General features: G+C 36.4%; 1 protein-coding gene and 1 long non-coding RNA gene across 2 annotated transcripts; both read right to left on the reverse strand.

The window, feature by feature from the left end:
• Positions 1 to 2,587: 2,587 nt before the first annotated feature.
• On the reverse strand, positions 2,588 to 3,201 carry LOC131805722 (uncharacterized). Its single transcript, XM_059129271.1, has 2 exons — positions 2,697 to 3,201; positions 2,588 to 2,598 (listed from the first exon to the last, which is right to left on the reverse strand). The coding sequence occupies exons 1-2, from the start codon at positions 3,199 to 3,201 to the stop codon at positions 2,588 to 2,590; spliced, it is 516 nt and encodes a 171-aa protein (XP_058985254.1).
• An 838-nt stretch (positions 3,202 to 4,039) lies between these two features.
• On the reverse strand, positions 4,040 to 6,798 carry LOC131805646 (uncharacterized). Its single transcript, XR_009343739.1, has 4 exons — positions 6,420 to 6,798; positions 6,267 to 6,355; positions 5,842 to 6,186; positions 4,040 to 5,287 (listed from the first exon to the last, which is right to left on the reverse strand). It is a non-coding gene; the product is annotated as an uncharacterized LOC131805646 (long non-coding RNA).
• Positions 6,799 to 14,840: the final 8,042 nt, after the last annotated feature.

Below are 14,840 nucleotides of genomic sequence, written 5' to 3' on the forward strand. Positions count from 1 at the left end.
TGCTCAAGTGGGTCTTTAAAGTCTCAAAGGCGGTTTGGGCCTCTTCGGACCATACAAATTTGCGCTTAGTTTTAGTTAGGTCAGTTAAGGGTGTGGCAATAGTAGCGTAGCCCCGGATAAATTTCCGGTACCAACCCGTCATACCCAAAAATCGACGGACCTGCTTAATAGATCGAGGTACCGGGAACTCAGAAATAGCGGATACCTTTTCAGGATCCGTCCGTATAACGCCACCTCCTACCAGGTGTCCAAGATATTTTACCTCTTCAACGCAGAAATTAGATTTTTCAATATTAATAGTCAAACCTGACTCTCTGATCCTCTGAGCAACCAACCTTAGAACCTCAAGATGCCTCTCAAATGATTCCGAAACTACCAGCAAATCGTCCAAATAAACAAACACCTCCGTCCTGAGAGCCGGGGGTATCACTCTGTCCATTAATCTGGACATAGTTTGTGGGGCATTACAAAGCCCGAATGGCATCACTGTATAGTGATACAGCGGCCTCCCAGGAACGGTGAATGCTGTCTTTTCTTTCGATTGTTGGTCAAGAGGAATCTGCCAAAAGGCATCTTTGAGGTCCAAGGCGGTAATAAAACTAGCTTTGGGCAGTCTACTGAGTATGCCGTCAATGTGTGGCAGCGGGTAAGCATCACCCACTGTGACGGAGTTAAGTTTACGGCTGTCCAAGCAAAGACGGTTCTTTCCGGGTTTGCGATGGAGGACAACAGGTGAGGACCAAGGGCTATTGGATTCCTCAATAACGCCTAGTTCCAACATCCTGTCTAATTCGCTATAAATCAGTTTTTCAACTGCAGGTGACACAGGGAAATGTCTTTGTTTAATGGGCTTGACAGAACCAGTGTCAATTGAATGGCACAAAACACTAGTCCTGCCAAGTCCTTCCTTGGAAAATGAAGGAAACAATCTTACAACCTGTTCGAGACGTTGAAGTTCAATAGGTGAAAGTGAAACTTTAGTGGATACAGTGGAGACATATGACAAGTTGTCGGAAAGGTAATTACCCTTCACTAAACCTTTGGGAAGCAAATCAAATAACTCCCAAAAATCTACACCCAAAAACAATTCTTTATCCAGACTGGGAATTATGAAAATAGTGATCAACTTGTCAATGCCCTTAAAAGTTATGTTCTCTTTAATAAAACCTACAACCTCCTGGCTACTTCCATCTGCAGTTCTCACAATAGAACTGATTCTTTTAAATGGTTTACCAGAACGTAGAAACTCTTCAGCTGCTTTGCCACCAAGGCAACTTAAAGAGGCTCCTGTGTCCATTAGCCCTAACATTTTTCTTCCGAACAAGGTAACCTCAGCGTAAGGACGAACATCTGAGGGTCTATCGAACACCGAACTCACGAATTGTTTCCTCATATTACGCACACTCTTCCAGAAGGACCTCATCCGCTCTGCCGATCTCGAAGTTCTGACATTTTCCCCAAATATTCTATCTCTTGCCTTGTAGTATTCTCGTAAACGTATATGTAGTGGTTTTATAACGAACTTATTGGTATTAGGTATGTCTGTATCTAAAGTGGGTGTTTTTGAATCTATATCGGATTCGGGATTATTAAAGGCATGCCTTTTTAAAATATTTATTCGAGGTCCAATTCCTGAACCTTCCCTTGATTCTGTGCACTCAGATGTGCACCTACTCTCTCGTTTTTTGAACTGCATTTCCTACAGTTGGGTTTATAAACATCGGGGGTGCCGCATCCATAACAGAATATGGTTCTGTTGGACAAACAATCCTGATAGCGGTGACCCTCCTTTCTGCAGTTCCAGCAGACCAAGCCGAAAGCAAAGATCTCCTCGCCTCCATGTATGGATTGATTAACCTCATCCTGATCTACAACTTCGTTAACCTCGGAGACTCTTTTGGAAAATACAGGGGGTTTTGAAACAAAGGAGCCATGCTTTCGACGTATATCCTGTAAAAAGAATTCCCGTCTCCGGCATATATCTCTTAAATCCTGAAGGGATGAAATCTTGAGATTCAAGATTTCATGCTGGATCTCAGGCAGCAAATTTCTTCTGAGGATCTCAACAAGGGTGTCTTCAGTAAGTGGCTCTTTAAGACGATCTGTCAGCTCCACGACAGATTCGTAAAAAGTATCAAAATTCTCGCTATTCCTCTGCTTTCTGTCGCGAATTAATTCACGAATATCCACGTCAGTTCGTGAATCTCCATATTGCTTCCTTAAGCCACTACATAAATCTTGCCAAGATAGATTTCTCACTGAACGATGGTATCGCCAGAACCAATCTGCCGCTTTACCATCGAACAGGAGGCTGGCATTTCTACATAAAAGATCGTAGTTGCCCTGCAACGTCTGCACCGTAAGAGCCTCGACGCGGTAAATGAAATTTTCTATTGATAACCCGCTGGAACTACCCGAAAATTTCAGCTTCCAGTTGGTTATTATATGGAGTACCTTATCGGGCCTAGAGGTTAGATCCGAAGAGGATGACACGTTTGACAGAGTGGTCTCTGCTAATGGATCTCTCCGAATACTATTCGACCTAGTTGGATTCCCAGAGTTGTAAACCGGAATACCTAACAAATCCCTAAGTGCGAGCTGATCAACAGGAGGAATTTGAGGAGGAGTGTATTGAGTATGAGCATGCGATGTCGTAGGTGTTCTATGTGGTTCCTGAACGCTTAAGCGAGACAAACCAGCTTCAATGTTCGTTTGCACAAGCTTGGCCACTTGACTACTAAAGGCAGAAAACAATTGCATTTGCTGAGCTGCAACTCTACTCATTATCATCTCTGTAAGACTGTCGGGATCTACACTAGCATGATCACTACCACCACAGGCACCACTAGATCCACCGACAGCACCACTAGATCCACCGACAGCACCACTAGATCCACTTTGGGATATCGCAGTGCTACCTGAAGCTTTAGGCGCATGCTGAGCACTAGCTGATTGCTTAGATTGAGATCTAGTTTTCGCACCTGAGGGTGTTGGGGGTGGTTCACTAAATAGGCGTGTGTTGCACGTTGGACAGTATGGTCTCAACTTTAGGCACTTTTCTAAGCACGACTTGTGAAAGCAATGTCCACAATTGGTACGTCTACCCTGAGCGGCATCAGAGAAACTCTGTCCGCATACCCCACATGCAGGATTGTCGGAGACCTCATTGTTAAATTCACCCAGAGCAGATTCTAAGGACATTTTCGAAGCTTTCGAACCAATACAACAACGGAAAGGATATAAGTATGTAAATCCCTAAGAACCAAAACAGAATAATCAAAATTTCGGATTCGAATGATATTACGCCAAAAGATCCCGTAATAGTGGAATATGATTATGTATTTCAGATCCAATGGAAAAAGAACAAAATAAAATTTCGGTGTTCAACAATAGTTTCGAAATTGAGTTTCAAAGATTTCAAACGATAGCAAAATGAATACTGAATTTGATAATAATTTAATAAGTTTAAATAAGTTAATGTAATTTATTTGTTGTAGGAAAATCGGATGGCCAAAATTTTCAATTTATTTATAACTTTTTGATTCTTCCCCATAATAAAAGTGCTTGCTACCAAAGATCGATCATTTAAAGTTTATAGAATAAGAAAAAAATACAGAACAGGTGATATTTATTACTCCGTGGTATAGGTCAACGCTTCTATAAATCCACGGAAGTATACAAGAGAGAATTCTGATTGACTTGTTTTATATCTTGGCCAGATCTAGTTTATGGTAATACCCAGAATCCGTATTCCAAAAGATGCAAACTAGTACAAACAAGAAATTCCAAAAACAAATATAGACGAAAATTTTCTAATTATTGGTTGTTAGAGGATATCTGGGACCAAAAACAAAATCCAATTAATTTGAAAAATTTTCTTGGAAAGGAAAAGCTAAAAGATAAGGAAAGATAGTAAACAGACATAAAAAAGTATATTGAAAATAGTTTGAGGCCGAACATGGGTTTTAGGTACAAGAACTGCACTCTAAATGATAGATTTTTTTGATAGTATATTGATGTTCGGGCCCCACGTTGGGCGCCATTTTATTTATTATGTAACATATAACGGTTGAATTATTGTGGCTGATGTTGACAACAAACTTTTTGTGACAGTGGCACGCAGATACACGGCCTTATTAGCTCGCCGGTGGGGTTGGGTTCATCTACTGTCATGTTTGTAAATCCACTGAACATAATAAATACATAAAACAAATTGCGTGCACTAAAATTTTTCTTCGAGTGTACTTGTTAATGATTGAACGAAAAGATACACCATGATTTCTAAACTCGAAGATACAATTTGGTGATAAAAATTAAAATAGAGCTAGATATTTCCCAAAGGGGAAGGAGAGGAAGTAAAAAGGTAGGAGACAAACTGATGAGTGAGAAAGACGACACTACAAATGATCCAGAGCTACAGCTGTTGATGTGCTCTTGCGCCCTCCCAACCATGGTCACATTAATAACTAATCCAAACGGAGATAAAAGACATTTTAGTGACCCCCAGGACCTCATGAAGCAAGCAACTTTATACGGGGAAATCAAAAAGTTAAAAAAAAGTGATCTACTCAGAATTCATAATTAATTTTATTTTCATATTAAAGGATTTTACAAAAACAAAAAAAAAAAACAGAATCCTTAACCTTAATCATAACTAGAGTTTCAAATTAAAAATAAAATTAAATTGTAACTTAGATTTATGAAAGTACACATTTGCGAACGCCAAAAATGTAACTTGCATTGCGATGAGCTCAATATAAGTATTTGTTCTAACAATGGAAAAAATAATATCTATCAATTATGCATGCAAAAACTAAATAAACAATTTAGAATAAGAAACGTAATTTTTTATAATATAAATCCAAAAGCTGTTTATGTTTGAACCAGTTACTATTATTGCTTATCAACTTCTTACACAGCAACTCAAAATATTATGATCCCAAAGATAGTTGAGTCGAACTGATTATGACTTTCATCAATCAACAAAACCTTCTTCAGGGTATCACTTTCAAACCCGATCACAAAAATAAAAAAAAACAGAAAACAAAAATGTAAATAATGTAGCAGAGATAGATAGAAGCCAAAGAACTCAATTGGTGTATTCTTTTGCTTTATTTCTTTGACGATACCTCCATGATACCAACAGTTGTTCATAGTATGTAATCAAAACAAAAATGATAATAAAAACTTACTTGGTCATTTTGTGGCTCCCACGCAGAAAGTACTTTCGGCGAATTCAGGGTGTAATTACTGACCTTTACAGGGTAATGTTAATGATGATGTTATGCTGGCAAGAGAGGCATGTTAAGTTAACAGTATGTGATTTAGAATAAATGAGAATGTGTTCGAGATCGGTTGCTGAATATTGATGTTGATAATGAGAGTCGTCCCTGAATGGTTCTCAATTAATCATGACCAGCGTTTTTCTGTCTCATCAAAGACTATCTTCTACATCACTTACACCATGTAATAAAGAAGAATGGAATAATTTTAGTAATGATCATTAGACCATGTAAGTGAAAAAAAAACATGTGGTAATTGATGTAGATGATGATCTTTGATGGATTATAACTGTATCACTTAACAAACCAATAAATTAAACTTTTGATTTTATAAATATAAAATATAATTAAATATGAATATTTAAAGAATCACAATCACTTTAAAATTATATTCTAATTATTTTTACTGATGTGGTAGACAAATAATCTCGCGTAATTTTTCTTAATCACTGGGGTATAACACTATTAATATTGTTTGATTTGAAGTTTTCGTTTTAAAACAAATTAATTGCTTATGATTTATGTTTGATAACTGATCTCTTTACACATTTGATCCTACCATAAAAAACTTCCACCAGATTCACAAGGTGATATCTAGCTGATCTGGTTGAATATATCCCGATTCGTGCCGAAATTGGTTTTTTCTTCATATCTTGAAAACAAAGCAGTTTGTAATAATACATCAAATTTCACATTTCTCCCATATTTCTGGTTATTGATTGACACAGGGCATTTGCCCGTCTTGATGTAATCGACGCTGTTGGAGTAAAAGTTAATAATCACACTGACGCTGCGTTGCGGTTTGGGAATATGTGAGGCCGAAAAATGTGTTTTGTGAGAACAAAAGCTTTTGTTCAATAAGATCTCTTCCTTCACAAAACAATTGTTGTAATCAAATGCGAGTCTAGTAGAAAGAAATAAATGATTGAGGAGAGAAACTAAATAGGGTTTCTTAGAACTTTTAGGAAATAATGTTTGATTTACCTTCCTCTTTGACTATGGATTTTATTCCATAGGGTAATTGTTAAAGAGATTCAAAGGCTATCATCCAAATGCATAAAATTATGTGGCCACTAAATAAATTGTATGCTTTGATAAATATTATTTAATAATATTTGCAAATTTAGATTTTCTTACAGTCACACAACCAAAATTATAACCGCAACTTGAACTGATTTAATGACTTTCTGAAGGTGAACAAGGTTATTTTTAGAAATTTTTGGATGAACTATATTCTTCCTCTTAAGGGTTAGATGACAAAATGGACGATTCTATCTAATCTTTATCAGCTTGAACCCTCGGCAATTACAAATGCTAGCGAGTTAATTCCAGTATTTGAGTAAAAATGTAGCACACAAATAGTAGCGAGAAACGAATGCGCTTATGGATAAAGTGTTGCCTTATAACAACTTCATATCCAGGTGGCATTTCAAAATACGTTACAGTAGGTATTTTTAAGTTTGGTTTTAATTCCAAAAAAAAACAAAAGAATGAAGAAACAATCCAGTAGGGCAAGCGCCACTACACATAATTGTAACAAAGATAAATTAAAAATTTCAGGAAATTACTTAATCAAATTCGAAAATTGTGAAGTAAACACGTTAAACAAAACCTTTACGAATTTTAAAATAAAAATACAAGACAAGTTTATCCTACCTAACCTTACAACAAAAATTAAAGATACCAGTAACACAACACTTGCAGACATAAAACTTGAAAATTTATATCTAAAACAAATAGAATACGAGGAAACACTGAAACAAGTACTATATACAGATAAAAACTCAAAAATAATTGGCTATAGTATAGATATTTTAATCGGTACATCAATATGTATCTTAATTATATTTATATATCTCTTTAAGAATAAACAAACCTATGTTCCAAATGTACAATTAAAAAACCAAACTATTATAAACAATCCGGCAAAGATAATATAATTTCGTCGGAGCCTCAAACTAAGGGTGGGGGTGTTATAGTATCAACTACTAATTCCCCTCAACGATAGTGTCTCCCGTTATTCCCTTAATGAGAATCGTTCCACATTTTATTATTCCAAAGAATTGTTTACCAAAATATTAATATGCAAATCCAGCATTTTTATAAAATAAATTTCCAAAGAATAAATATTCATTAATACTTTATTTGTAAGAATTGTTTATTAAAATATTGATATGCAATTCAACATTTTATTCCAGACAAATTTCCAAAGAATTGTTTACTTAAATATTAATATTAGCCTAAAACTGTATTTTCTTTTCTGCTGCATTTCCGACAACGAAAATGCAGCAATAAACAGAATTTTAGTATATAAGCCAGTGAAAAATAAAGAAAGCAAGTTATAATTTCAAACCACACCAAACGTCTTTTTTTTAGTCAAAGTTTTTTCCGCAAATAAAAGTCTAAATCTCACTTCAGTCTCCCTAAAGGAGAATGAGAAGATAAATTATATTAAAAAAAAATAAATAAAAATAAATCATCTTCGGTTTTTTCTTTCCTCCATAAAATCAATCAATAATTTTCACAGCCGCACACATACACACATAAATACAGATTTTATATCAAACTCTCCCACACCATCATTTTGTGTGTGTACGAAATATTGGTCACGTTGGTTTCGGTGTCTCTTTTTCTCTATTTTTCGTTTACTCTTTTTTCTCTAGCCAGATTTCTCTGGTTATTCGTTTGCCAGCCATTTGGTGGTGTGCACAACAAAATAAATTCCAACAGATGTTCAGTAAAGTAAGTTAAAGGCAAAAAATCAGCTGTTTCTGAATAACAACACACACCAATGGGGGGTTGGACAAGATGAAAAACATTGGCATTGCGTTTGCTGCGCTGCCAGCGTTCGCAGCACAGTAACAGAACAGCTGACTGCCAAAGTGATTGGAATTAAGAGAATGAGAATTTGTACACAGAGAAGAACAGAGAGATAGAGAGTACACTTGTGAAAAAATAACAGTAATGCCAAGTAAACAAAAAATTCTCTCAGTAGTTTTGTATATTGGAAAAGGAAAAAGAGAAGAAGAAAACCTGAAACTAACAGCTGTTACATTGTTTACATTTACAATGGCACTAACACACAAATAAACTTACGGCGAATTTTGTCTACCAAGTTACCCCTTAATTGATTTGCCTACAACAATCACACACGCACACACTCTAACGCGATTTGTGTATAACTGCTGCTAAGATTCACAAAATTTATACACTGTACCCAAAGAGGATAAAGCTCGTAGATTGGCCACTCCATAATATAATATTTTACAGACACGTAAAAATAAATTTAATATACCTCTATCTATAGGTACATTACACAAATCTGTAAACACTAATGTATATTTTTGCGAGAAACTCCTCAATATGAACACCACCACTATAAAAAAAAACAACAAACATATTTCATAGGATGAATTTACATCCAACGGGATCCAAAAAATAACGAATTACATCCCAGATCGGGTCAGGAACCGGATATTAGAAAAATTCGCAAAATAGGGCTGTACCAAATAGTGAATTCATATTGAAAATACAGCAACCAACTTCAGACTGCTGTCATTTCTAAGCTACTCATCCGACATTGTTAACAAGCGTACAAAAGCATTTTGGTGAGAATTCTCCTGAAAAAAAGTTATTCGTGATGGAATTCAAGCGTGATAGTGTGATTTCTTTATACAGGGTTGCCCATATTCGACGGACCTTTGCGCTCTTTGGGCAATTCCAATCGACGAGGTTTGTCCGCAGGCAACATTCTTTGCGTCAATTGAATTTTGAACGGGAACAAATGCAAATCAATGCGAATAATCCGTTGTAAAGTGGACCGAGCCATGCCCAACTGCTGAGAACGGCGTTTTTGGGATGTTCTTGGGGACCTCTCAACACTGGCTCGTACGGCAGCGATATTCTCGGCCGATCGTCTTGGTCGACTTTTATATGGCCTCTTCGGATTAGAAAGAGTCTTACCAGTCGAAAATTTTTCGTATAAACGCTTAATGGTGTTCTTAGAAGGCGCACTTCTCACATTTTTTAATGTTTTAAAAGCACGTTGAGTTTTCACGCGCTCGCGCGGCTTGTATTGGTTCATGGTAAAAATCTGCTTGGACTGACGCTTCAAACGCGGTATGTCATTAAGCGATGTGACATCTCTGTCAAAAGTTATGGCGTTGCCAGGTGGGTCCGTCGAAAATCGGCAACCCTGTATTTGGCTGGAAAACTACAACTGGCTATGTTTAGAGCACTCCAGCATTACAATGTGAATAAATCGTTTGTGTGATACCGTGATACTGGTAAGCCCGAAGTCAAGGAAGTGGACGGAAGAAAACAGCAACATCAGCAGAAATGGTTCGAAAAGTAAAGAAGCGACTGGATTGAAACCCGCGTCGCAGTGGTCGAAAAATGGCTCGTGAGCTGAACATATCGCAATATTCCATTCGGCAAATATTGAAAAAATGAGCTCGGGGTAAAGCCATTGAAATTACAAAAAGTGCAAGAACACCGCAACAGAAAGAAATTAGACTCAAAAGACCTAAAGAGTTGCTTCGATTGGCCGAAAGTTGTGAACTGTCGAATTTGGTTTTCTCCGATGAGAAAACATTCGTTGTCCAGCAGTTTGTAAACAAGCAAAATTATCGTGTTTACTTGCCAAAGATTTCACCAGAACTCAAGCGCCGGTCATGGTGATGGTGTGGGCCGCCACAACAGCCGATGGTCGCTCTCCGCTCGTATTAATCGACCGTGGCATCAGAATGAATGCCGAATATTATCGCGAAAATATTCTGGAGGGTGTAATCAAGCCTTGGGCATGCAAAACTTTTGGCCGCATACCTTTGACATTACAACATGAATGCACAAGCCATCCTAGAATGTTTACAAAATGAGGTTCCTCGCTTCATTTCCATCGCACAATAGCCACCAAAATCTCGGGATACCAATCCTTTGGAATATTGTGTCTGGAGTATTTTGGAAAGCAAGGTTGGCACTAAAAATACCAAAGTGTCGATCACCTCAAGCAAGCGCTTCGCAGAGAATAGACCAATATACCGCAGAGCAACATTCAGGCAGCGTGTGACAGTTTCATTGGCCGTCTGAAGGCCATAATTCGTGCCAAAGGTGACCAATTCGAACAAATCTAAACTTATTCTAAAATTTGATTCTATTTCCGACATTTTCAGCTCTTATTCAATAAAATTAAAAAAAATAAAAATTATGGCGTTTGGCTTTCTTGCAGTTTTTTTTATCTCATCCGTCCGATTTGCCTTTTATTGTAATATCAGCCCAAATAGTATGAATTTTTGCACATACAACCGAATTAAGCATGGAAATAAGTATGCCAAATTTGATCGGATATCAGATTTAGCTATAGCTCCCATATTCAAAGACATAGAAGTATAAAGATGGGACAAGACAGAGTCAAAATATGGCAACCCTGTGAAAATACCTCTGTTGTTATGATATGATAACAACATAGTTAGCAATGTCAAGCGATTTAAACCGCTTAGGAAATATGTAATTAATTGTGAAAGTCGATGGAATAGAATTTTGAAATCCTATTTTTGGAATTTTCAAACTTTTATTTGTCATTTTTCTCCATAAATGTGGTTTTTATATTAACTTGCTCCTGTCATGAACTGTTATTCTAGGTAGTATAGACACAAACCATCTACTCAGAATGCATTTTGTCTAGTCTTTACCATTTTAGGTCTTTGCCATATTCATCTGATTTGATATTTTTGTCCTCCGCAGCCATAATATGCACTCTGTAACAACGATATTTGGGGAAATATATGAAATACAGCACAGACATGCCTTTCCTAAATTTTAGATTATTTGTTATATGAAGAAGCTCTACTAAATATGCAGAGAGGTGTGGGGTATCATAAAATTAGCCCCGCCTGACCATTCGACTTTTTTACTGGTTTTTCCTTATCCACATTTTTTCTAGTAGAAAGTTGCAAAAAATTTACTAGATCCTCAAACCTGTGTCAGAAGCTATTGTCTCTGTACCTAATACATCCATTTTATAACTGAATTATTCGAAAACGGTAACTCTGAAGAAGATGACCCTTCTAGTCTTGTCTTGGTTTATACTCCTTTTCTTGGTGGCATTGTATATTTGTTTGCAGTTATTGTTGTTGGTGCTGGTGTTTACCCTATTTTGCATCCTCCCAGGACCTTGTGTACAAATGCCCATCAGCAGCATGCATAGTGTCCTCCTTCGTAGTCATCGTTCTTTTTTTTCTTTTCTTCTTCCATTTTTCCGTTTTTTGTGTATGTTTATGATTGTGTTAAACTATCTCTGCATGCATCGTTTCAATTCCTTTCGCATTTACATTCATTTCAGCAGTCCAGTTAAGTTCCAAGAAGCCATAAACATAACGACGAAATGGACACAAACAAAACATCATGGGCAAGGATACATGCTGTAGCTATGGATGTGGGGGGGCAAGAAATTTCCTTGGCTTTTAGTAGGCCACAAAGGAATTGGGCAGAGAGTATATATGTGCATACATACATATAAATAACATTCTATTAGCCAACATCTAACACACACAACATTTTTGACCAAGTCTGCAAGGGAAATACCCAAAAGCGGAAGGGTATCACAGCCCAGTCAGCTAGCTATGCATGTTACGAAAAATAAGTTAAAGAAAACATCCATGGAAGAAAAAATTACGTTGTTGTTCACTCATTTCTTATGTGAATAATGAACATTTTTATAGCTTTCAAATACACTTGGAATGATATTGAAGATAAACGTTTCTCTCCTCCTATGGGCGCAGAGAACGGGTGTATGCTGCTGTTGGTCACTTTTATAGTGCTTCCGGAAAGTATTTTTAATGTACTTGGTGCGCTGAGGCTGCTGTGCTACTGGAGTTATTTGCTGTATTAACGCTACTTGTCTAGCAAAGAATGATGCATAATTTGAAACTGTGGCCTAAAGCCAAATGTCAGTAGTTGTACAAGGCTTATTCCCTGGGGAGCATTTTTATGTACAGAGAAGATGATGATGATGGTCATGAGGTCAAAAATGAAATCAAACACAAGTTTGTGTGTAGAAATAAATTGAATTCAAGAAACTTGCTGGAAATTGTACCTCACTTAAAGCCGTAGAGAAATGAAAATCTGTCGGGGTGTAGTAGTAGCTAGAAAAAAAAATGTCTTTTGGGTCTAAAACAATTATATGTTGTCAAAACTGTTATTAAGTGCAAATCTAATTTTATGACCTTTTGCTGCTACGTTTTTTGAATTAGAAAACAAACCCTAATTGATGTAATATTAAAATCAGAAATGCTTTCCCTTTGGGATTTGGTACATAAACCGGTTATTATCGGTCAAGAGTTTTTCTTAGTTAATATCACTTTTCACTCAACATGTCGTTGGTTTTATTCCAACATTTTCAGGAGCTTCCTTGCTCGAACAAGAAATTTGAAAATTTGTAGTTCGAGGCGATTTTTATAAAGAAACGACACAGTGGTGGAGAATATGATGTGATGGAATAAAAATCGACTATATAAACCTGAATAATTAAAAGTAAATACAAATGTTAAAACTTATGAACAAGGAGCGCCCCGATATTTTTTTACTAAACAAAAAAACTGAATAGCGTAGCTCAACTCAATTGGGGTTATATTTGACTGCGATTTTGAGGATCCTCGCCGTCTGATTTTCAGTGGGCCAAAATTCTGCCATTTCCCGTTTGTATCAATATCAAGACATTGCTTTCCAACCGTCTAAGATGGGGTTCAGAGAAATGCAAAGATCCTAAACATAACTGTGACATAACTGTGTATGTCCGCTTACTGACTCAATTTTTCTTGACGCATTCGTTTTGTTTGGTCTGCACAAATGGCTGCACAACGGTTGGAATCGAGCACTCAGTTTGAATCACTTTAATCCCCCGGAAAAGAAAGTAAAGTGACCATGTAATTTGATTTTGTGAATTTCGTTAAGAAAAGTGATTTATTACATTGATATTTACATTTTGGTCGGTGAGGACCCTTTAACACTAACGAGACATTGCATGCTTCCAATAATAAAAAAAACAAGTAAAAACATGTAAGTACGGCCAGGTCGAATTTTGAATACCCTCCACCATTTGGAACGAATTTGGCAATTTTCAAAAAAATAAAATACGTTAAAAATTCTGTTAAAATCTTAAAAATACCGAATCTTAAAAATAAAATACCGAATAAGCCATTAAAATATTCAAATGCGAAACTTGAAAAAAATCGGTGAATAACGTCGCTTAAATCATCAAAATACCAAATATCGGAAGGTACTGTTATATTGGGCAATACGAAGACGTGGACCTGCACAGACAATTTTCTGTCATAGGCTGTAGTATCCTTTACGAACTTACGAACTACCGAATTTGAAACAATTCCGGTGAATAATGTCGCTAAAATCATCAAACTACCTAATATCGGGAGTTGCCGTTATATGGGGGCTATACGAAGGCAAGACAATTTTCTGTCAAAGGAGGTAGTATCCATTACGAACCTCCAGTTCCGAACTTGAAACAATTCTGGTGGAAAGTGTTACACAAATCATCAAAATACCGAATGCCTCCAGACATTTATATGGGGACTCTACTAAAACTTTGACCTAAATACACAGTTATATGTAAGGAAGATTCCCACACAATGGGAACACTAAATGCCAATTCACAGCAAATCCGGATTTAAATCTTGACTAAAACTACTAAAAGACCTGCCGGTACTTTTATGTATAACTTGGGAAAATGTAGCCCACTTTCAATACCAGAAGTCCTGCAGAAATAACATGACTAAAATTTGATCAACCTACTTCATTTCGTTCGGAATCTAAAATGATTTCCAAAAACGGAAGGACATCGCTAAATCGACACAGAATTTTATACTGTTTTATATAAATGTTTACTTCGAGGTGTTAAAAACGGAATGGTTAGCTTAATATAACCTCCATAATATATCGGAGGTTATAAAAAGCGAAGTATTGATTTATATTTTTGTTATTTTTCTAAATAAAAAAAACAAGTAAAAAATCAATTAAGTTCTATTGGGACAAACTTTTTATACCTGCCATAATTTATTATCTTGAATTGTCAATATACCACCTGGCCATCAAAAGCAATCAATAATATTGAAAAGAATATTATTTTGCACCTCCCTAGAGTTTGAAGGATTTTTTTCCCCAGTTATAGAGATTTAAAATCTACAAAGAAAACGAGAGGGACCCATAGTTCATTTTGATGATCTGCATAGAATCATATTCTAAGTCGATATATGCATGTCCTTCCGTCTGTCCATGTATTTTTGTAAACAACATTTTTTTGTCCTCCGCTGCCGCAATATGCACTCTGTAACAACGATATTTGGGAAAATATATCAAATAAAACTAAGAAACGTTTTTACTAAATATTACCGAGATCGATTCAGATTTGCCTTTTATTGTGCACCAAGCGCATAATACTGGCCCAAATGGGATGGAATTTGGTATCTACGACCAAATCGAGTCTAGAAACAAGTATGTCAAATTTGATGAAAATCAGTTCAAATATAGCTATAGCTCCCATAATTA

Source organism: Musca domestica, unplaced genomic scaffold (genome assembly GCF_030504385.1).
Source record: "Musca domestica strain aabys unplaced genomic scaffold, Musca_domestica.polishedcontigs.V.1.1 6, whole genome shotgun sequence".
Classification (NCBI taxonomy): Eukaryota; Metazoa; Arthropoda; class Insecta; order Diptera; family Muscidae; genus Musca; species Musca domestica.

Excerpts from the sequence above, each read along its gene's own strand:
- LOC131805722 (XM_059129271.1), bottom strand. The coding sequence starts at position 3,201 with ATGTCCTTAGAATCTGCTCTGGGTGAATTTAACAATGAGGTCTCCGAC.